The 23,250-nt window shown below is 51.6% G+C and overlaps 1 protein-coding gene across 2 annotated transcripts in view; it reads left to right on the plus strand.

Annotated features, from left to right (window-relative positions):
* The first annotated feature begins 769 nt into the window (after nucleotides 1-769).
* Nucleotides 770-23,250, plus strand: part of PCDH19 (protocadherin 19) — a 57,725-nt gene continuing 35,244 nt past the window's right edge. For both annotated transcript variants that reach the window (XM_034064117.1, XM_013128822.3), the window contains exons 1-2: nucleotides 770-2,910; nucleotides 5,860-6,187. In XM_034064117.1, coding sequence (XP_033920008.1) covers nucleotides 770-2,910; nucleotides 5,860-6,187 — 2,469 coding nt within the window. The remainder of the gene's footprint in view (nucleotides 2,911-5,859; nucleotides 6,188-23,250) is intronic.

The following is a 23,250-nucleotide window of genomic DNA, read 5'->3' on the forward strand; positions in this document are numbered from 1 at the left end:
GAGGCTGCAGCCACCAGGGAGAGCGCGGCAGTCCCTGGGCTCACCCCGGCTTCCGTGGGACCCAACCCGTGCGGCCGGAGCGCATTTGTGGGGCTCACTCCTTCCCGAGCGGGAAGCGACTGAACGGGCCTGGGGGTGATCCCGTTGCCCGCGGGGCCCCCGAAGAGGCACCCACCGGTGACCGCGGCCACGCAGCGGTGCCGCAGCCCCGGGGCTCCGGTGCGGGCTGGGCCCCTCGGGGCCGTCCCGCTCCGCTCCCGGCCGCTCCGCTCCGCGGGTCCCGCCTTGGCCCCGCCCCGCCGGCCGGCAGCGCGGCTCGGCGCCGTCCCATTGGCTGCGGCTTGGCGCGCCGGCCCCGCCCCCGAGCGCCCATTGGCTGCCACTCACCGCCGCCCGCCCCCGCGCCGCCCGCCGGCGCTCCGGACTGCGGGCAGTGGCGAGCGGCCGCCGCAGCGAGCGCCGGCGGGAGCGGTCTCGGCACCGCTCGGCACCACTCGGCTCGGCTCGGTTCGGTTCCGCTCGGTTCGGTTCGGTTCCGCTCGGCTCTGCTCGGCGCCCCCTCCCGCACGCCATGCCCGGCCCCTCCGCGGCGCTGCCGGCTCGCAGCGCCTGAGCGGGCGGCGGTGCGTGGACGCGGGGGGACCGCGGCTCCGGTGCCCGCACCCGCCCGCCCGCCGCCGGGGCAGCCCGGCGGGCGCTGCCCGCATGAGGGCGGCGGGGCCCTGAGGCGGGCGGCCGGCGGCCGTCGGGGCGCGGCGGGGCGGCGGCGATGGGGGCTCTCCCGGCGCTGCTGGGGGCCGCCTTGCTGTGGGCCGGCGCCGGGGCCCTCGTCAACCTCAAGTACTCGGTGGAGGAGGAGCAGCGGGCTGGCACGGTGATCGCCAACGTCGCCAAGGACGCCCGGGACGCCGGTTTCGTGCTGGACCCTCGGCAGCCTGCTGCCTTCCGGGTGGTCTCCAACTCGGCTCCCCATCTGGTGGACATCAGCCCCGGGTCCGGGCTGCTGGTGACCAAGCAGAAGATCGACAGGGACCTGCTGTGCCGGCAGAGCCCCAAGTGTATCATCTCACTGGAGGTGATGTCCAGCTCCATGGAGATCTGCGTGATCAAGTTGGAGATCAAGGACCTCAACGACAACGCGCCCAGCTTCCCCACTGACCAGATTGAGCTGGAGATCTCGGAGACGGCCAGCCCTGGCACCCGGGTGCCTCTGGAGAGTGCCTATGACCCTGACTCGGGCAGCTTTGGCGTGCAGAGCTACGAGATCACCCCCAATGACCTCTTTGGGCTGGAGACCAAGACACGAGGTGATGGGTCCCGCTTTGCCGAGCTGGTGGTGGAGAAGAGCCTGGACCGCGAGACCCAGTCCCACTACAGCTACGTGATCACGGCGCTGGATGGGGGTGACCCGCCCAACTTCGGCACGGTGGAGCTCAGCATCCGCGTCATTGACTCCAATGACAACAACCCGCTGTTCGAGGAGCCGGCCTACACCGTCAGTGTGCCTGAGAACGCCCCACCAGGCACACCGGTTATCCGCCTCAACGCCTCCGACCCGGATGAAGGCACCAACGGCCAGGTCCTCTACTCTTTCCATAGCTATGTCTCCGAGAGGGCGCGGGAGCTCTTCCAAATCGACCCACAGAGCGGCCTCATCACAGTAAGCGGTGCCATTGATTATGAGGAGGGTCACGTCTATGAGCTGGACGTGCAGGCCAAGGACTTGGGGCCTAACTCCATCCCCGCCCATTGCAAAGTGACCATCAGCGTCCAGGATGCCAACGACAACCCACCGCTCATCAACCTGCTCTCTGTCAATAGCGAGCTGGTGGAGGTGAGCGAGAACGCCCCACCGGGGTATGTCATAGCCCTGGTGCGTGTCTCGGACCGTGACTCCGGGGCCAATGGACGCGTGCAGTGCAAGCTGCTGGGCAACGTGCCCTTCCGGCTCCAGGAGTATGAGAGCTTCTCCACCATCCTGGTGGATGGGCGGCTGGACCGGGAGCAGAGGGACCAGTACAATCTCACCATCCAGGCCAGGGACAATGGCGTTCCCTCCCTGCAGGCCACCAAGTCTTTCACTGTCAAGATCACCGATGAGAATGATAACCATCCCCACTTCTCCAAGCCCTATTACCAGGTGATTGTGCAGGAGAACAACACCCCGGGGGCCTATCTCCTCTCAGTCTCAGCCAGGGACCCTGACCTGGGCCTCAATGGCAGTGTCTCCTACCAGATCGTGCCCTCCCAAGTCAGGGACATGCCTGTCTTCACCTATGTCTCCATCAACCCTAACTCTGGAGATATCTATGCTTTGAGGTCCTTCAATCACGAACAGACAAAGGCCTTTGAGTTCAAGGTCTTGGCAAAAGATGGGGGCAACCCCTCTCTGCAGAGCAATGCCACCGTGAGGGTGATTGTCCTGGATGTCAATGACAACACCCCGGTGATCACAGCCCCACCGCTGGTCAATGGGACGGCGGAGGTGTACATCCCCAGGAACGCAGGGGTTGGCTACCTGGTGACCGTGGTCAAGGCAGATGACTACGACGAGGGTGAAAATGGCAGACTCTCCTATGAAATGGTGGAAGGAGACAGAGGGTTTTTTGAGATAGACCAGGTCAATGGAGAGATAAGGACCACCAGAGCCTTTGGGGAGAACGCCAAGACAGCCTACGAGCTGATTGTGGTGGCTCACGACCATGGGAAAACATCTCTGTCAGCTTCCGCATTGATTTTGATATACCTGTCTCCAGCCCTGGATGCCCAGGAGTCCATAGGATCTGTTAACCTCTCCCTGATTTTCATTATTGCCCTGGGGTCTATCGCAGCCATTCTTTTTGTCACCATGATCTTCGTGGCAGTCAAGTGCAAAAGGGATAACAAGGAAATCAGGACCTACAACTGCAGGTAAAGACCTCTTTTTCTTCTGTGCACCCTGCTTTGATTTTTGCCACCACACTCGCTTTTCCCTTTGCTGCTGTATCCTTAAGGGAGGGCCTGGAGGGGGATAGATTTCCTTTAGGAATAAAAGTGAGGTTCCTCCAGGAATATTCCCTGCGAAGCTTTAAGGAATTGCTCCCTGGGAGGAGAGCACAAATCCGTGCCGAGTAACAGATCCACTTAATCGTGCAGCTTGACAATCTGTTGCAGCATCCCCATCGCAGGGAACGGGAGGACAACACTTTGCCAGTGGCATGGCTGGTGCCAGTGGGCAGCCCCCCATTCCCAGCGCCTCTCCCATGGTTCACAATGGGGGGGAAGCCCCCGACCACCGCAGCATCCCCGCTGCAGACCTTTGCCGAGCCCTTGCTCGCTGTTCAAAAGAGCCATTGTGCACCCGATGCGGCTTCTCCTGGGGCCAGCTGGAGGGAATAGTGCCCCAAATCACCCCTTTTTGCCCCGATCCTCTGCTCCGGCACCCGGCACGGCCGGTTGGATTGTGAGCAACGGGGCCGAGGAGGGATTTTGCCCTGTCTGGATGCGTGCTCTTAGGTCCGAAATGCCGGAGGGGAGGTCAGCCCCGTGCCCAGCGCTGCTGAAAGGGTGATAGGGGAAATCCATCCCCCTGAATATGTAAGAGCCCGGCGATTATTGTCTCTCTTTTACTATTCTCTGTGTTACACAAGTTAGGAGACAAATGCTAACCACACATGAATATCAATCAGATGCCATAAAAGAGCAGCTGCAATGCCTCATAAATGGTTTAATCCTGTTACTAGTGAAATAGCCATGACTTCTCCATTCCTTGGGCTCCGAGTCGTTTCGGAGGGGAGGGATGGGAATTAATTTGGCTCTACCTTGGAAACGCAACGCTGGCCCCTGGCAATTCTGCAGCGTGGAGGGGGGGGGGAATGTGCAGACCTTAAACTTTTATTTAAGCAGGAATAATGGCGGAGAGTTTGGGTTTTATGCCCCGTTTTCACAGCTGAAAGCCTTTTTCCTCAATGGGGGAAAAAATCATCTGCAAATAAAGGTCGGTCTGTGCTGTATTATGGGATGTCAGGCTTCAAGTGAAAGCTCATCCAGCAGATTTCTTGCCAGCTTGGCCCGTTCAATGAGAATAGGAGCTGAATGGATAAAAATCACGTCGTGGTGGTAGCCCCTAATAGCTGCACACATCGGTATAAGCTCTGGGTTTACTGTGATGGCTTCGGGATTAATGAAGTGCAGTTTAATTAAATAATTGGTCAATAGAGAAGGGACAGCAAAATGAATGCCTGCAGGAAATAACTGGGCTCTCCCGTTGCCAAACTTAAAACATTGAGGCAAACAGAACAATTAAAGCTTCATCAAGCATTGTTAGATGAGGCAGCAATGTATAGATTGGTGGCACAACAGGAATCCCTGCCTTCCCCTGATTTATCTGCACGCTCCGGGCGATGCACGGGCTCTTATCTGCTAGCATCTGAGCAGGAGAAGTCGGCTGCAGAGGTGGAGAAGCACCAGGTAGGCTCATGGTGACCATGGGCACCCTCTCCCCTCGCTGTCTGCGTGCCTTTGGGCTTTGCAGAGCCTTAGCTGAGAGGTTCTCCGGCAGAGCTGCTGGAGAGGCTTCATAAAATGGGTTAATTTATGAGGCACATCAGGTTATATGAGAGCTGTTCGACTTGGTGGCGTTTTCATGCGCAGGCAATTAGCTTCCTGGAACAAGAATATTTGTCCAAGATTTGCCTTCCTAGATAAAACTGTGTTATTTATTCATCCCGTTATTTCTGTTGCAGCTCTTGGAATTTTCCCCCTTTATTTTTAAATGCTGTTATCATAACCACAAGAAGAGCAAAGTCCTCACTTTCAGATGTGTATTCGTGACTGTGGGTAGCGTTTGATGTGCTTCCCTGGGAAATACTGAGCTGCCCTGTGCTGTGCATGTACAAATCTATCTGTGGGGCATTGGCATTTGGAAAGAGGAGCCACTCTGAACCGAGCATCCCCAGTTCCTGCGAGGTGCAGTTGTGTATTTATGGTTATTTGCTCGGCTGCTGTTTTAAGGGTAACTTTCTCCCTCTGGTGCTTTGCAGAAGGCAAACAAGGCACTTTATCAGTCGGTTCCTTTGGCAGGTGGGAAGCGAAAGAGGGAAAGAAAGGCAGAGAAAAACAAGCTTGCAGTGAGGAAAGAAAAAAAGAAGGTCAAAAAGGATCATTTCTCTTTGCAAAACACGGTTGTTGCTCTCTGATTTCCAGGAGGCAAAAAGCATCTCCCAGCAGAAGGGGGTGTGCGTGTCAGGGGGTGAGGGATGAAGAGGATGCGGTTGGAGAAGAGCTTTCGGGTTATCGGGTATTATCAGGAGATAGCCAAAACAGCAGCAAATTGGGTAAGGCATTAATAAACAAACAGCCTTTGGAGTGTGAGAGACTCGAGCTTGCCAGCTCGGGCTGCTTCTGGGTCTGCTTTATTTACTGCTGTGGAAAATGAACTGGGGGAAAAAACATCCCCTATTCATTTTGAATTTGCATTATGGGGAGCAAATTAAATCCTGTTTAGAATCCTTATTCTGCATGGAAATGAATGCAGGTACCCTTTTCAGTTCATGGAAACTGATTTTAACATCTCCATTTTTCTCCTCTGCAGGCTGGACTTTACTCCTAGTAGCTAAATATCAGCAATCACAAACACTAGGATAAAACCCCAGAGGCATATTCTTCCTTCCCATTACTTTCCATATTTGACCTGAAAGCATCATACATATGAAAATAAGCTAAAGATGGTGTCGTGCCACCAGACCCGAAACATGACGTAATGTGCATGACTAAGAAGCCTACATGGAGATGGGGGCCAAGCCCTCTGGGTTTCTGCATGTGTATTAGTGGGGCAGGTTCAGGATGCTCTCAGCTCTTCATTTCCATTCTGTCCCCCAGAATCGCAGAGTACTCCTATGGGCATCAGAAGAAATCAAGCAAGAAGAAGAAGATCAGCAAGAATGATATCCGCCTGGTGCCGCGGGACGTGGAGGAGACGGATAAAATGAACGTTGTCAGCTGCTCCTCTCTCACTTCATCCCTCAACTACTTCGACTACCACCAGCAGACCCTGCCGCTGGGCTGCCGCCGCTCCGAAAGCACCTTCCTCAATGTGGAGAGCCAGAACAACAGGAACGCCGGCTCCAACCACATCTACCATCACACCTTCACGGGGCAGAGCCCCCAGCAGCCCGACCTCATCATCAATGGGATGCCGCTGCCAGAGGTGAGTGTGGGTATCCCTTAGGCATTGGGAGTAGGATTGTGCTGTTGGTGTAAGTGCTGCCCAGAGGATGTGTTGAGCGATGGGCAGTGCTGGGTTTGTGTATTGGATGCTCTGGAGCAAGGGACTGATGGAAGATGGGAGCTGAGGGCTCTGGGACAGCCCAAACATGTGGTCATGGTGGATGTTTCACCTCCAAGTGCTGCAGAGAGTCTCAGAGATGCCAGGCAGCGATGTTGGCACTGCAGGCCAGGCCAGGCTGTGGTGGATGCTTTGCAGGTGGGTTTGAAGTGTGGAGATGCTCAAGGGAAGAGACACTTACTGCCTTCACAGGAGGTTTCTAGGCAGTTGTTGAAAGCAGTGTTGGTGGTTGTTGCTCTGGAGGCAATGGGTTGTGTTGGGGGTGCCCTGTTGTCACTGCCTGGCCCTGCTGTCCCCTCACCATGCAGGCATGGGAGGGATGCCAAAGGCAGGGAAAGGGGCTGCTTGGATCCATACTATCCTCATCAGGTTCTTCTAATTCATCAGCTTTCCTGTACATCACAGGCATCATTTAATGTTGCTTGTTTGTCTCTCTTTGAATTATTGTTTGGTATTAAGCAAAACAATCAAAGGTTTGTCATGTTTCCTGCTTTGAACGGAATAACAAAGCTGAAAAAGCAGCTGAAATATTTATGGCTTGCTCTGTTTTGCGTTCAGTGTACTGGTGTAAATGCAAAACGATGCTGCTGGAAACTGGAGCTGCTTCACATTCATCCTTGTGCTATGGAGAGCAGAGCGTGGCCCTCTTTGAGAGCCTGCAGGGCTGCTGGAGAGGGCTTGTGCCAGCCCTCTCTCATCCTGCTGTGTGTGTATTGGCGATATGCTCATTGAACCCTGGTGTTTAACCTCTGCTGAGGCTGCAGAACCAGCTCCCAAGAGGTCACATATGGGTATTGGACCAGTTTTGGGATGCTTCAGCCCAAATGTGAGTTGCTCAAAGCAGAGGTGCAGCTTTGAGCTTTGAGAGTGGAAGTGACCTGAATATAAGCACTAATATATTCTACTTGCATGTATCCAGCCATAGAGCTTGAGTGGGCTCTTCTGCTCCCAAGTGGAAAGGATAATCAGGCATTGGAACGGGCTGCCCAGTGTAGTGCTGGAGTCACCGTCCCTGGAAGCATTCACAAACCATGTAGATGGGGCCTTTAGTGACATGCTTTAGTGGTGGCCTTGGCAGTGCTGGGCAATGGTTGGACTGGATGAGCTGAAAGGTCTTTTCCAGCCTGATTGATTCTATATCCCAGTGGGCAGAGGCAGTGATGTTGCATCCAAGTGTGGATGGGAGCAGTTTGTGATGAGCCTGTCTGTGGTCAAATAAGGCAGAAGAGCTGTTACTGAAGCTGCCTTCTCTCCTTGTGCTGTGCCCGGGCAGGCTGGGGATGGTAAACATCACCCTTCATATATTAGGGGATGTCTATCCATGCTCAGATTTGCCTGTGCTCTTCACTGAATACCAGCAGGGGCTCAGGGTACCCAGCAGGCTGGGGGACACATCCCAAGCTGTGAATGACCATCACTGTTGGGATGCTGGGGAATTCCTGCCTTCCTCGAGCAATGTCCTTTGGAGAGGTGTCTCCAGCACATCTCTGGCTGGTGCCTTGGTATGGGAGCACCCTGTCAGCCTGTGATTCATTGCTACAGACAAAATGCAGTCATAAAACCCATCCCACGCTGGCATTAGCCAGCAGCACATTCTGGCAGCGGTCTGTGGTGCTGAGAAGGAGGGAAGGACCGTTGGGAACATCATAGCAAATGAAGTTAACAGGCAACGGAGGGCAGGAGGCAGCACTGCCCATGACCCTTCCCGATGCAGTGGTTACCCTGGGGTCTGGATGCAGTGGTTACCCTGTGGTCTGGCAGCGTGTGGACATCCCCATGCCCTGTGCACCCTCATGTGAGGGAGCTGGGATGCTTCTTGCTTTGCATTGTGGCTCCATCCACATCTCTTGTGCTGGTGGCATGCACTGTGAGAAATACATTTGTCTTTTGTAATGGGTGCTATGGAGTGTCAGCTTAGAACATGCCCTCCAGCAGATGATGCTCTCCAGTCCTGCTAAGGGCCAGCAGCCCTGGGGTGGATGCTGTCCTGGCAGGAATCTGCTTGCTCCCTAGGGATGCTTTTGGACAGAAGGGCATGGCCAGGGCAGGGGGATAAGAAATCCCAACTGTAGGCTGTTTGGAAGTCTGGGTTAGGATGGGAACATCTATGGTTTTTTTTTGGCAGAGTCCTGGTGTTATGCTCCCAGCTATTGCAAGGGGAATTATCTCACTGGTGGTGTGGGTTCTACCTAAGGGGCAGGAGGATTAGTGGTGACTGGAGTGACAGCCATGTACTGACACACAGGGTGACACAGAAACAGCATGAAAGATGCTTCTACATGAGAATCTTTACAGTTAAGGCAGCCCATTGCTGTCCTAGCAAGTGTTTCAGTGTGATGATGTGCTATTGGTACACCTCCAGGTGGTGATGATTTAATAAATACAATTCCAGCCCGGAGTTTCCAGAGCCAAACCTTCCCCTGCAATACATCTGGTGGGATTTTGTCTGGGCTGGTTTGAATTGCCTCCGGTGATGATGCTGCCGGTGTTTCCCCAGGGAGCCCTTACGAGGTGTCAGCATCATGGAGATATTGATGCTGCTCCACCGAGGAGTGACTTTCCCTGATGGGAAGGCAAAGTATTGGTTGATAAAAGATAAAATAGGGAGGTAAATGTGTCTCTGGTGGTGTCATGTAGCATATGGTGGTTGTGGCTGCGAGTAAGCATCTGTAGACACGCACTGTCCTAAGCAGTAGTGGGTTTGCAGTGTAGCTGGTCTTTAATGTGAGCCTTATTTGCCTTAAGCCTTGAAATACAAGTCCCCGAGGCTGGGTTATTTGTGAAGCTTCAGGAACTGTTTCCTCCCTGCTGTGGTGGCAGGGCCCAAGGCTGGTGGTGCAGTGCTGGTGGTAACTGTGCTCCTTGGTGCCCCCCATCTTCCCCTGATGATACAGAAAGAATTAAACAGTGCTTAATGCAGAGGCTGCAAAACCAGTTTGGGATGATCCTTGTTAAGCTTTTTCCTTTGGGTCAGGGCTTGGCTGCCAAGAGAGCATTTGGAGGCAGTGGGGGATGTCCTGGGGGGAAGGGGGGGTTCTGGCCTCTTGGGTACCACTCAGGGATGCCTGCCTGTGGCCTTTGAGCATCCTCGCGGCTGTAGGCGGCGATGGCAGAAAGTGTTATGAGCAGCTCTGGTGATTGTGGCTGACAGCAGGAGGCTTGGGCCCTGTTAGTGTTTGGACTTGTTTAGCAGGAGGGAGAGTGGGACATGTTGGAGCTGCGAGGGCATTGCCGGTCAGAGCTCTGCTGCTGCCGAGGGCTTTCTTTTGTCTTCCTGCTGAGCCGGAGGAGAAGTCAGCTTTGAAACCAAAAGGGCTTGTTGTCAGGTTTTGCATGTTTATTACTGGAAGTTGTACCAGGAGACTAAAAATCAAAAGGAACAGCAGCTATTAGGCAGCTTCCTTGATAAAAATGCAGGTTGCATTGGGGTGGTGTGGAAAGCGGTCTGAATGCCGAGCCTTTTAGGATGCCCGGGACACGACTCGCATGTCGAGCAGCCACCCTTGGGTAACACTTCCATGCCTGGATCTTGACTTGGTGGTTTGAAAAGAAAACTCTGTGTGTGCAATGGCTGCATCTGGGTTTCAGAGGCAGTTTGACATCCAAAATCAGCACTGCTTTGGGAAACAGTGCTGATGCATCGTGTGATTCCCAGAAACAGGGAGCATCTCCCAGGATACCACAGCTTGCTCTGACCCAGGGCCACAGTGACCCAGAAGGACCCAGCATGGGAGAGCAAGGAGTTGTGAAACAGGGGTGGGGGAATTCCAGAAGTGGAATTAGCATGGAGGTGTGGGATTGATGCTCTCTGGGGATCCAGATGGCTCTGCTCTGGCAGCAGCAGGGAAGGTAAGCAGCAGCACTGCCCTTAGACTGTAAGCAGGGTGAGGATAAGGCATGGCCTTGCTCTGGTGCTGCTTTGGTAGGTTTGAGATGGTCAAGATGGAATCCTTTGGGTCCCTATACGGTGACAACCCCCAGGCCCAGGTCTGGCCATGGGGTCATGTCCGTGGTGGTCTGGCACCTCCTGAGCTGGTGGCCACCATCAGTAAGATGGGGAATCACTGGTGTTAGTGATAATCCCGGTCTGATCCCCCAACCTTGATACACTCCCCCATAATCCTCACTCACACTGATTTCGTTGGGGCTCCTGGAGGCAGTGGGGATTATTTGAGCCAGCAACAGTTGCAGGATAAGACCCTGTTGATTTCAGATGTGCTTTTTTTACTACCTGGAAAGTATTCTCCTCGCTATAGGAAATGGGTTTCGAAGCACAATAGAGCAATTTTCGTTGCATGCAGCAGCGGCAGTTTCTGCACTGGCTATCTGGTGGTGTTAACTAAAGCACATTTCTACAGCACACAAAGAGTTTTGTTTTGGGAGGAATGAAATCAGTGCGGCTGCTCCTCTTTCTCTGTCATTTCTCTACTTGTCAATTCTTTCTTCCCCTCCAGCTTATCCTTCTCTTCTCCGCTAGCCTTAAAAAGCCCCCAAAGTGTCTGTTGTAATCACATTTGGTGTGTTACAACCAGAATGAATGTACTCACTTTAATATGCTGGGTTTGAGGAAATCACTTTCTGTCTGGTCTAACAGACAATTTGTTATAAACCATACCGTTTAGAAGCGAAGGGCCTTGCTTTAGTGTAACACTGGGGAGACGTCACGATACATAATTGGAAGGGATTTGGCTTGCTTCTGAGTAATACTGTGGATAGAGCAGGGGAAGGGGAGAAAGGAAAGGAGGTATTTTCCAACACGGAGAACGTGTGCCGTGCTGAGGCATGCCAGGCTCTTGGAATGAGGCTTATTTTGAGCAGGGATAATAATTAAAGCATGATCAGCGATGATGCTCTGCTAGGCAGAAGGCTGACTTCGCAGCCAGCGTTGCCAGTCTTGCTTTCTCCTTGGGAGGTCACTGTAACTCAGCACTTTTTGTGCCTGCAATGTGCACTGCGCTGGGTAAGCACAGGTCACGGCTCCATCCGTGCCTCGGCATTCCCATACCTGGGTATCCCTGTCTGGGAGCTAACAGCCCCATTCATCCTCTGGGAGCCCTCCCAAGAGGAGCGATGCTTTCGGCCTTAGGTAGCTACTGGGTATCCTCTCCATAGGGAAAGCTCAGCAGACCCTGCTAGGGACCAGACCCACCCCAAACCAACCTGGATGCTCTCCATATTCACTCCCAATGTGCCCTGAAATGGCAATTCCCAGCAAATCCCACGGCTTAACAACTCCCAAAGAGTTCTGTGTATCACTGCATGTTCTCTGACCTCTCAGAGCATTGGATGCTGACATTATGGAAATCAGCAGCTTTCTATTCCATGCCAAGGTCAGCCTAACCAAATTATACATCTCCTAATGTAATCACTCCAAGCAATCTGTGTGGAAAACCTCATTTGAATACCTTGCAGCAGAGATACACATGCCAGCTCCCATTCCCATTTAACCACATCTCTCACTGATGGCCACACTCGCTGTGTCTTGGGCAAACCTTTGGTTCAACATGCTCTGGCTCTTCATGGAATCATTTAGGTTGGAAGAGACCTTTCAGACTACCCAAACCTACACTGCCAAGTCCACCACTAAACCATGTATGTTTTCTATGGGTGATATGGGGCTGCAACCCTATCCTGGCACCTCTTTGGCTTTTTAAAGGGTTTTCCAGCCTGAAGTGGGGTCCTGGATAGATGCGACCAAGGGTGTTTGCTGCAAGGGTCCTTAGAGGAACTGGGGCTGGTGTGTGGTGTGGTGGCAGTAGCTAAGCTGTATTTAACAGTAAAAACCTTCTCTGATGGCAAAACCTAGAGTGCTCAACAGGGATATGATTATATTGTTATATATTGCATACTGTATATGATCTATATTATAGACAGTATGCTCTGATATACACAATATATTTATAACCATATAAAAAGTGTGTCTAGAATTATTCCATATTATACCTAATTATATAAATAAGAATATAATATGTTGTATAACCATATCTATATCTCAGTTGGTTTTATGCTGCTGGATGGGGGTTTATGGCTCACTTGCTGAAAGCAGAGAGGCTCGTTTTTGTTCTCCTTTTAGTAAATCTGAATTTCTGATGCCTATTTCTGATGCATAACTCTTCCTCGCTGAGTCTATAAAAAACCCTCCTGCAGCTAAATTTACATGGCAGAGAAGAATTTTCCCTTAAATTAGGCAAGATTTGTAGTAAGTTTTGAGGGCTCTTAAATGACATCAAGAGGATGGTCTTGCACGCTACGTCTGGCCTCTCTTAGGGGAGTTTCCAAGTGAACTCCTGCTGTATTGAGTGTTTTGGGTGCTGTGGTTTCTGCCTGTTGTTCACTTTGAATAAAGCTCATGCTGCATCCAAAGGCATTGTAAGGCCAAGCACACGTAGCCTTTGAGTAACCTTATGCACACTCACTTTTCTCCATGGATAGAGCTGTATCTTCCAGCTGCCATGCCCTGAACTCCCTCCTGAGGGCTTTGAGCCAGGGAAGCTCCTCAGCCATGTGCCCTCCTGGGTCTGTGGGCTCCTGCCCTCACTGAGGGTGCCCTGCTTGGATCTTCCTTAAATTCCCATCATCTGGCAATGGCAGAGCTCCCTGCCTGCCTCCGTCATGAGGCTCTTCAGCGATGAGCCCTCCATCTCCCCTTGGAGACCTCTCATCCCTCTGACAGTGGCTCCCACTTCCATGCAAGGGCTTGGATAAGGGACCCCATCCCTGCCCATTCCCCCTTCCCTGCCAGTCTGCCTATGGGGCCAGGCAAAGCCTCCCTTCAATAAATGCTTAGATATTGTTCCCAGTAGGGGCCATAGTTGAGTTCTAATCATTTTCTGTTAATTAAAGTACGGGATGGTCTTACTTGTAGCATAAATAGTTGTAATCTGTGTACTTATAAGTGTAATTATGATTTAAATTAGAGTGTACTCTGACTCAGTGATGGATGGGGTGCTCTATAGGCAGTGCTACCCTTGCAGGGCTGCGATATAAGGGTCTCCTGAGGTCTCATGGTCCTCACTATCCTCAGGAGAGCATCACTGGGAGCTCAGCAAAGGGATACTGACAATGTTGTTGGCTCCCAATTTTTCTCTTCCTGCCCATGGCACCTGTCTGAGGGTTTGAAAGAGAATAGACCTCAGTGTTGCTCCTTCAGTGTCTCCCTACAGTTTCTAGTCTCAATTTGGAGTGAAGTAATGGCTTATGTCAGCCAGACAAGTGATTAGTACTTAGCCTTGGAATTAACATGGAATTACGTTGAGTTCTTGTTAGGCTGGTGAAGGCTGGAGTGCGGTGACTGCTAATGCTGCAGTGATGTGCATTGCAGCTATTGTGCTTCCACCCCTCTGATGGAAGCCCTCAGCATGCTGTAGGTGACCCCAGCCACCCCTTCTCCTCACCCCCAGCTCCTCGTGCAGGTCTGGGACAGATAGCACAGTGTGCGTTGGAGCCATGGAGATGAGGTCTTTGTCTTGACATCCCGTTGGCCACCAGAGATCAGGATGTGAATCCCTCCTGGTTCTCCCGGCGCTCTGGAGCTTGTCGGATTAAACCATCTTTTGTAATGGCAGGTGTATGCCACAGGGCAGGTTGTAAAACCCCAGTGTTGGTGGATTGCATTAACCCATCCTAAGTCAGGTATGTAAAATTCCATTAAGCAAAAACCCTCTGGCATTTTCTCACCCGTGCTCGAGCTCTGCAGGCTATGCTAATGCAGTGCGCTCATCTATTAGGAGGATGATGGCTTTAAAATAATAACATTTATCTTTGGCAGCGGACCTACAATAGTGCATGCCGAGTACAATTTTGTGAAAGGCTCTGCAGATGTTGCCTCATTCAATCTGGGTCAAAAAGAGTGCTTAGAATCATAAAGGTTAGAAAGAGATCAAATAATTCGGCGGTTTTATTGCTGAATAATGTACTTGGAAAATATCATTCACCATTATTAGACTAAGTGAGTACAGAAAACACAGGACTCAATAGTCATTTTTCAGTATTGGCTGATTTTGCTGGGTTTATAATGTAGCTAAATTCCTTGTTATTGATTTGAGCATCGATTATCGATCTGGACGTCTAAATGCATGTGCTGGTGGGGGCACACGGGAGTTGGACAGTTAGGGAATTAGGCTTCCACACCTCCCTGCAGTGCTTGGCAGCACACCCATAGACAGGGGGATGCTGCTTTTGGGGAGCTTTCAGTGTTTTGCCTTCACAAAAGTGAAAAAGTAGGAAAACACCCATCTTATGAGTGTTCTTTTCTGTGCCTTGCATTAACTTGGTCATGCAAACCCAGATGGGGGCTTGGTGTCTGCGACTCCTGTCACCTGCTCCCTCCTAGACTTTTCATATTCAGATTCACATCTGGATGCTCTGGCAGGAGCCCAGCTTCAGTGACATTTAGTAATCAAATCCACGCGGCTGTTGGCTTAGAAACAGCATCCAAACCTGTCTGCCTGCCTGGTGGAATGCCTCTCCAGACGTTTGCAAGTGGCTCCTCTTCTTTCTTGTGGAGCCCCCACTGTGGCTGTGTCCCCTTCGAGGAGGGAAGTACCACACATGGGCTGAGATCCTTCATGTACATCAATTAATTGCAGGGGTTGGGTTGATGAGAGACCAAAGCCATGGTCCCATATGGGCTCTGCATCCCATGGTGAGCCCACGGACCAGAGCTGGCAACATCACTGTGGGAGCCACAGGCATCCCACTGGGCTGGGCTTGCTTTGGATTCTTTTGTTCAGGGGGAAAAAAAGAATGAGTTTTGGAATATGTTCATCTCCTGTTCCCCGCACTTGGTTGTTGTCAGCATTAATATGCCATTAACACATGCTCATTAGGAGGAGAATGATTATACCCTGCAGAGTATGGGGGAAACCTTCATTAGGCACTAACATATTGAACTGAGCTGCAAACTTCACTTGGGAAAACTGGGGAAGGTTCTGCTCAGCATCAGGTTTCCCTCATTTCTCCTCATTGGGTGGATGAAAACACCTCATCCTTTAGCAAGTACTCTCAACCAGTGCTGGGGGTCCAGCACTGAAATCCTTCTCAGGACCTCAAATCCATCTCCCCCCACATTAAAGATGTCCTCATCAGAGCTTATTTTGGCACTCAAAGAGGACACAAATCTGTGTCCCTCCCTCCGATGGCTCCTTAGGCTTAATGAGATGAAATCTCTGCGTAGCCGGGTGATGCTCTGGGAACAGATTGGTTGAGAAAGGAGGTGTCATTTCCACATCCTCACTCTTCACACTGTAACGACCTTTTAAGTGTTCATCTGGCCTTGCTGCCTCCAGTCTGAAGCCATAACCTGCCATGTGTGACAGGGCAATTGCTCGCCCTGGTAATGATTACAGTGGAGCCCGGTGTTGTTCCCTTGTTTGCTCGGCGCGTGGCAGCTCGAGGCATGTACATGGTGCTCTCTTAGAGTCAATCAGTACGAATAATTGCAAGTTGAGGTGGGGGAAGAGGGCTCTAACAGACAAATACTCGCAGATTAAACCCCTCTTTGCATGCAGACGCCTCTTTTGATAGGGAACCGGATGGACAATAAGGACCATATGTGGTATTTAATCAGAATTTATTCTAAATAGGGTGATTTCATAGATTTCCATGGAGCTGACAGCTGTCTCCGTATTAATTGTGAGCGTGTTGCCTCTGTCTCTGCCCTGCTGCCCTCTCTGCCTGGGGTTGTGCAGGATTTTGCGGTGTGGATGGTTGGCCATTCTGGTCCTGTCCCCTTTGTATGAGTGCAGCCGTAGGGAATCCCACGGATCAGTTTTCATCTACAAACCTCAGCAAAGAAAAAATGACATTTGCTGTGTCTGGATGAAGGTGTGTGAAAGCATGGCCACATCAGGAGTACAGGAAGGTGCTGGGGGAGATAGCCCTTCCTTCTGGTGCCCTCAGCGGCCTCAGAGCAGTGATGGAGGGCTGAGCTGCAGCTGCTCATGGGGAGACTCAGACTGCAGGTTGGAGGATTTCTTCCTTCAGAGATGGAGACAGAGAGGACTGGAGCTGCCCATTCCCTGCTTGTGTTCCCTTTGGTGACCTGGTCTTTCCTTTGTCATTGATCCTAAAACCTAATGAGGAATGGCTGAGGGACCTGGGGGGTTCAGTCTGGAGAAGGCTCAGGGGGGACCTGATGGCTCCCTACAGGTGCCTGAGAGGAGGATGGAGCCAGGAGGGGCTGGGCTCTGCTCCCAAGGAACAAGGGATGGGACAAGAGGAAACGGCCTCAAGCTGCACCAGGGCAGGTTTAGATGGAGCTGAGGAACAATTCCTGCCCTAGAGGGTGCTCAGGCATTGGAACAGGCTGCCCAGGGCAGGGCTGCCGTCACCGTCCCTGCAAGTGTTCACACACTGTGCAGACGAGGCCTCAGTGCCATGGGGCAGTGGTGGCCTTGGCAGGGCTGGGAACGGTTGGACCGGCTGAGCTTAAAGGGCTTTTCCAACCTCGTTGATTATATGATTCTAATAACGAGGAAGTATGCCAAAATCAGAGCCACTGACAGGGAGGGACATGAGGCCATGAAGTGAGATACCAACATGCAACAGGTCAGGCTTGAAAGCTTTGCTGTCTATCAGTGCCTCCATCAGAAGCGAGTACCATCTCATCCTTGTGTTGGCTGGACAGACAGATGGATACCTGTGCTGCTGAGGAGGCACGTTAGTGGTCATCCAGCTTCACCCAACCTCTTGGTTCTTTCTCCTTCATCCATAATGACTTCTCCTCTCATCCCACCATGCTGTCCTCATACCGAGCAGGCAGAGGCTCCCTTCTGGCTGCACTGGAAGCATGGCTGCTCCATGTGCTGGCTGCTGCGTGACTCATGGAATTGCCATGCGAAATGCATCATTCATAAACTGTTTAGTGCGACCTTCTGTACAGTAGCACTAATTATTATTATCACAGAAGCCCAGTAAACCAGACTAGTAATTATCAGGGATTTATTTGAATGGACAGCTAAGCTATTCTTGGCAAGTTAGTCAAAGCAGTTGTCATGACAGCCACACAAATGTGTCTTATGAATTGGGTTAATTAGGGTAATTAATAACTGTTGTTTTGCCCTTTTTAACAAGGTATTGCCTAGACACCATCAAAAATTAGCAACTGTACCTAACAGAAATAGTCTTCTTCTAGCAGCAACCTTCCCATCGCAAAATCAAAGCAGTAAATACCCGTTGGGTTGTTGTTTCCATGTGTCATCCCTTTCCTTGTGCTAGAGCAGGAAGGAAAAGGCCGTGTTGTGATTTTTCTGCTGTGCAGTGTTCTTTAGAGACTGGTCATCATCACCATTGATATCATTTACTTTAATGCTCTGCTGCTCCAAGGGCTGTGGCAGAGGTGTCTGGCTGATGGGGTTTGCAGATGCTTTTGGTTTTGCCATGGTTCTTGGTGGTATTGAGTAATGGTGAGAACTAAAGCTCTTAGAATCATAGAAACAACAAGGTTGGAAAAGCCCTTTAAGCTCATACAGCCCAACCATTCCCAGCCCTGCCAAGGCCACCCCTAACCCATGGCACTGAGGCCTCACCTCCACGATGTGTGAACACTTGCAGGGACGGTGACTGCAGCCCTGCCCTGGGCAGCCTGTTCCAATGCCTGAGCACCCTCTGGGCAAGGAATTGTTCCTCAGCTCCATCTAAACCTGCCCTGGTGCAGCTTGAGGCCGTTTCCTCTTGTCCCATCCCTTGTTCCTTGGGAGCAGAGCCCAGCCCCTCCTGGCTCCATCCTCCTCTCAGGCACTTGTAGGGAGCCATCAGGTCCCCCCTGATCCTTCCCTTCTCCAGACTGAACCCCCCAGGTTCCTCAGCCGTTCCCCATCTCTCTTGTGCTCCAGGCCCTGCACCAGCTCCATTCCCTTCTCTGACCCCGCTCCAGCCCCTCAAGGTCTCTGTTGTAGTGAGGGGCCCTGAGCTCAGCACAGGATTCAAGGTGCAGCCTCAGAAGTTAAAACCCCCATAACCCTCACCCCATGGAGCACCCTGTGCACCCCGGTGCCTCTCAGGCAATGCGGTGGTGACAGTCCCTGTCCCATGCAGTGTGCTGGGTACTTGCACAGGGAACCTTCTCCCTTAAGTCTGCAGTATTTGGTTCTGATGATTAAAAATGATCCAGGATTACAGAGGAGAATGAGGAATGTTCTGTAAGTTGTGTGGAAAAATGACCTGAATAGATGAGCGAAGGCTCTGGCTGGTTCTCCAGCTGCACTGAGCCCTGTCTATTTATATCACCTCTGGGCTTCCAAAGACGTCTTTTAACTAAAGCTTATTCGATAACCACATCTTTTAAGAAGAAAAGAATGAAAAACAAAACAAAGAAGGAAAAGAGGGGGAAAATCCCCTAAAGAGAAACCCCTCTATGGAGAAGGTAGGGGTTTAATGAAGAAATATTTTACACCGCTCTCTTACAACCTTAGGGCTAATAGCCTGGAACTGGTACTTTGGCTCCTTAAAAAGCCCAACAAGACAAGCCAATTATGGCCTCTGAAACAGGTTTATTTTTAGTTCCTTGTAATAGCAATTTATCCTCGGCTATGGTACATTAACTGGGAGGAACAAGAACTAGGAAGGGTTTGGCATCTTTGTAATAACCCACGGGCTGTGTTTACCAGGCTCTTAATGATGTGGGGTGGTTGTTGGGCAGCGGGAGAGGGCAGCATGGTGATGGAAAGGGGCATCCAGAGCAGAGATCCCCACACCAGGAGAGCTCTTTCATGTCATTTAGTTCCCTATAGTTGACTCTTCTTGGGCTACATTCCTCATTTCCCAGCATCCCTGACCTGGCAGCATGGCTCAGAGGGAATGAGGGGCTCTGCGGAGGGTGCTGTGTGTCCCCAAGGATGCTGGAGCTAGTGTGGTACCTCTGGGGGTAGCATGGTTTGAGGGGAGCTGAGTTGAGCCAGGCTTTGCATTCTGATTCCCACCTGGGCTCTGGACATGGTGCTGAGGACTAGGGAAGTTGGGGCTGTTCAGCCTGGAGAATAGAAGCTGTGTGGAGACCTCAGAGCAGCTTCCAGTGTCTGAAGGGGGCTACAAGGATGCTGCAGAGGGACTCTTCATCAGGGACTGTAGTGATAGGACAAGGGGTGATGGGTTCAGACTGAAACAGGGGAAGTTCAGGTTAGATCTAAGGCAGAAGCTCTTCCCTGTGAGGGTGCTGAGGCGCTGGCACAGGGTGCCCAGAGAAGCTGTAGCTGCCCCATCCCTGGCAGTGTTCGAGGCCAGGCTGGACAGAGCCTTGGGTAGCATGGTCTAGTGTGAGGTGTCCCTGCCCATGGCAGGGGGCTGGAACTGAAGGATCTTAGGGCCCTTTCTAACCGAAACCATTCTGTGTTTCTATGGCAGCAGGAAGGAAGGCCAGTCCTGCTCAGGTTTGCTGCCCATCTCGTGGCTGCAGACCTGCCTTTTCCAGCCTAAGTCTGGAAAAATGAATAAAGCAGGAAAAACTTGTTTTGCTAAATAAATCTGTTGTGAGCAAAGTCCCCTTGAGGCTTCGAGCTGGCCAAGGCTGCCCTGATAGGGAGCCTTGCTGTGCAGTTGTAGATAACAATGTACAAGATAACATGATGGGCATGTGGGGCAGTGCTCACCTCCCTCTTATCATCCACCATTGCCAGGGAATGTTAGCTGCATGGTGTGGAGGGAGCACTCCAGAGCCGGTATGGATGTGCACAGCCATGTGCTGGGGGCACACTGGGGGCTGGATCAGGCTTCTAATGAGGATGAAAACACGTGGGGTGTGTAGTGATGGATAGGAGAAGTGCTTGCTGCTTGCCCAAAAGCCCAGGAGAAATGGGGCTTGCAGGGCTGATGTCCCCATGTGCCCATCCTGCCCTTGCTCCCACCATGTGGATTTTGCTACCCCCATCCCAATTCCTCCCTGGTCAGCCACAAAGCAGAAAACCCTTCAGCTGCCGCCAGCCCCATCACCCTGCGGTGCCTCCGGGGGTGTCCCCATCTCCTCTGGGATGCAGAAGCAAAGCGAGGTGTCCCCATGGCACTGCTTTAGCACCTTGCCCTATTGCGACTGCCCCGGCATCCATCACCCTGATGTGCCGCGCTGGCAGGAGCATCTCACGCCTTCACTGTCTTTAACTCAGCTGCAGTGATTTTGGGTTTTGCTTTCTCCTTCCCAGTTCTTGCTCTGCAGTGACAAATGTGTGATTCCTCCTGCTCCCTCCCAAGCGCATCGCCCTGACCCGCTGCTCCAGAAGGTGACTGACAAGGAGGTTTATTTAGCCCCAGCGACAGGAACAGTTGAAAGCAGGTCCCTCTGTTCTATTTGTTTTCATTCCTAATGGCAGGAGGCAGGAAAGGACACTTTGCAAAGGGGTTTTAACAAACCTCCAAGTCATGCCCCATTACTGCTGATTAGATCTATGTTGTTTCTCCTGCTTAAGGAGGGGTGAAAGTCTGCACTGGAAGCTGCATGCACAGATCCATTGCACAGTCCCAGGCATAGGTGATGGGAAAACACACCTTTATTAGGCTTATTGGCTATTTCATCCCTGCAGGGAATTTTCCTTGGCATGTTAAGGCTGTACCCGCATGCAGAAGGCTGGTGAGCTCAGGTCTGTGCCGATTAGTGGGCACATGGGAGGGTGGCATTGCCTCTGCTGCCCCAAAATCCCTCTTGTCCTGGCCCTGTTGGGCAGCTGCTGGAACATCACCATCCCCATGGTCCAGGGAAGGCAATGATATGAACTTCTTTGGAAAGCATGCCCCCATTTTGGGTCAGTATTTTGCTTTTTGGTTGATTTAGGGGGTGTTGTAAGTGCCAGATGGAGGTGCTGCTGGAGGGACCCTTGTGCTATGGCCACCAAAGAGCTTTTGGGCTATAGATGCCATCTGAATGTAAGGAAGGCTCATTATTATTGCATCTGTGCTGCTCTTAACCATACAGTAGATTTTGGATGTGTTGACACATTCAATTGGGTGACACTATTTGTGGCTTTCAGGAGTGTAATTATGGCTTCCTTGTGTGTTGCCGCTCCCGGGATTCAATCTGGGTTTCTAATCCTATGCCCTTGTTTTGAAATCACATCACAGCAGCTCCTTGCCTCCTGCCTCTGATCCATTTTCACACTAAGTATGCCAAACCCTGTATTTATTTGGGGACGGGACAGGAGTTCAGTGTGGATTAGTGGGCAGCCTCTGCCGTGATACAACGTGGTTTGACACTTCTAATTGTGATGAACAGGGCGATGCTAAAGGATGAACTCTCCCACTGACTTCTCTGCAATGCTTTTTATTTCATCAAGAGAAAATGGAGGCTGGACTCTGTTTCTTCACTGTTTAATAATGGCCATCAGTACCAAATGCCCTTTATTTAAGCTGCAGTTGTAATGGGAGGGTTGGTGGTGTTAAGCAAGCCCCGGAGCCTGGCTCTGAGTAATGTTCATTGTCCCTCATTAAGTCTGGAATTAGTGCTTAAAAGGCCAGAAATAAATACTCTGTTTATATTGCGGGGATAGTAAATCTAAATGGATGCTGTGTTTGCACATCCTCGTCTCTGCTCGTTCTTGCTGAACCGAGCGAGGCGAAGCTCCATTTGGGTTAGGCAGCAATCAGGAGTGTCTGCAAAAAAAGCCCAACCCCAACCCCAAGCCTGGTTTCATTGATCAAGGGCAGGGAAATGATCTGCTGTATTACATCTAATTATAAACCATCAATATCAGATGCTGAACACACTTACTTCTTCAGAGACACTCAGCTGGGAGCTTACAGTTTGCAGTCTTCTTTAGAAGTGAGCTGGTGTGGAGGGAGATGGCTGCAAAGGGAGATGCCAGAGGTCAGATCCTTTTAACCTTTATTGAACCCCTCCAGGTGACTGCCTTTGAAATGCTCCTTAGTAAGAGCTGAATTGTGTTTTCCTTCCAGGTTGCCTGGGGCTCTTGACACAGCAGAGGAGCATCTCTCTGCCTCAGCTTGGGGTTCAGTGCTGCTGATGGGGACCATTGACCAGTCGGGTCCTTTCCAAAGGCTGGGGGGTCCCCAAGCACAACTTGGCTGATGTAGGAGGGCATGGTGGGCTCCTTGGGGTACTGCAGGCATCGCTCTCTGCACTGTTCCCATTGGCATGTGCTGAGTTTCCTCCATGGTGCAAGCACCTGGAGCTATTTGGGTAACATTTAACCATAAGCCTTGGGCTGATGCTGCTGTTACATCTCTGATACCCACCATGCTGGGAGACGCTGATGCTGCAGAGTGAGGAACCAGGAGATATGGGTCTGTTTCCTGCTGCATGTTCCCAGGCTGTGGCCGTGGTTCTCAGGACCCTCACCCATGGTTGCAGATGTTGCCAGTGCTGTCAGTGCCTGAGCAGAGCTGGTGGTGAGCATGGGAAGGAGGAGCAGAGCTCTTCAGTGGATTGGGCTCTGCGGGGCATATCCAGGCTGGTCTCCAACCACTGGTCCTGGCTCTGACCAATGGTCTCCTTGAGTGATATGGTTTAGTGTGAGATGTCCCTGCCCACAGCAGGGGGTTGGAACTGGATGATCTTAGGGTCCTTTCCAACCCAAACCATCCTATGATCTGCTCCCAACCTGGAGCTGGATGTGATGAGTCTCCTGCTGCATGTGGAGAGAGAACCCAGCTGCATTGCTGGGTGTGAGAGCATCAGGATGAGCCTGGTTGTTCCTGTCAGAGCCATGGGGCTGCTTTTGGTGTTTGATGGGGTTTCAGAGCATGCCTGCTCCCGGCGGGAAGGAGTCTCAGGCTGCTTATTTATTTCCCATAGGGTAAATAAGCAGCTTGCTAAATGAGAATGACATTCCCTCATTGCTGATACATACTTCAATTGACCTGGTCCCTACTTTGGTATTTTCCCTGTTTCCCAAGTGCAGCTGGAATGGTTTTATTTCATTTGCATGAATTCTCTGTCACCTGCAATAGAGTTCAAACTATAAGAATGAAGTGCTGGTGACTTC

The sequence above is a fragment of the Melopsittacus undulatus genome, chromosome 6 (genome assembly GCF_012275295.1).
Source record: "Melopsittacus undulatus isolate bMelUnd1 chromosome 6, bMelUnd1.mat.Z, whole genome shotgun sequence".
Lineage (NCBI taxonomy): Eukaryota > Metazoa > Chordata > Aves > Psittaciformes > Psittaculidae > Melopsittacus > Melopsittacus undulatus.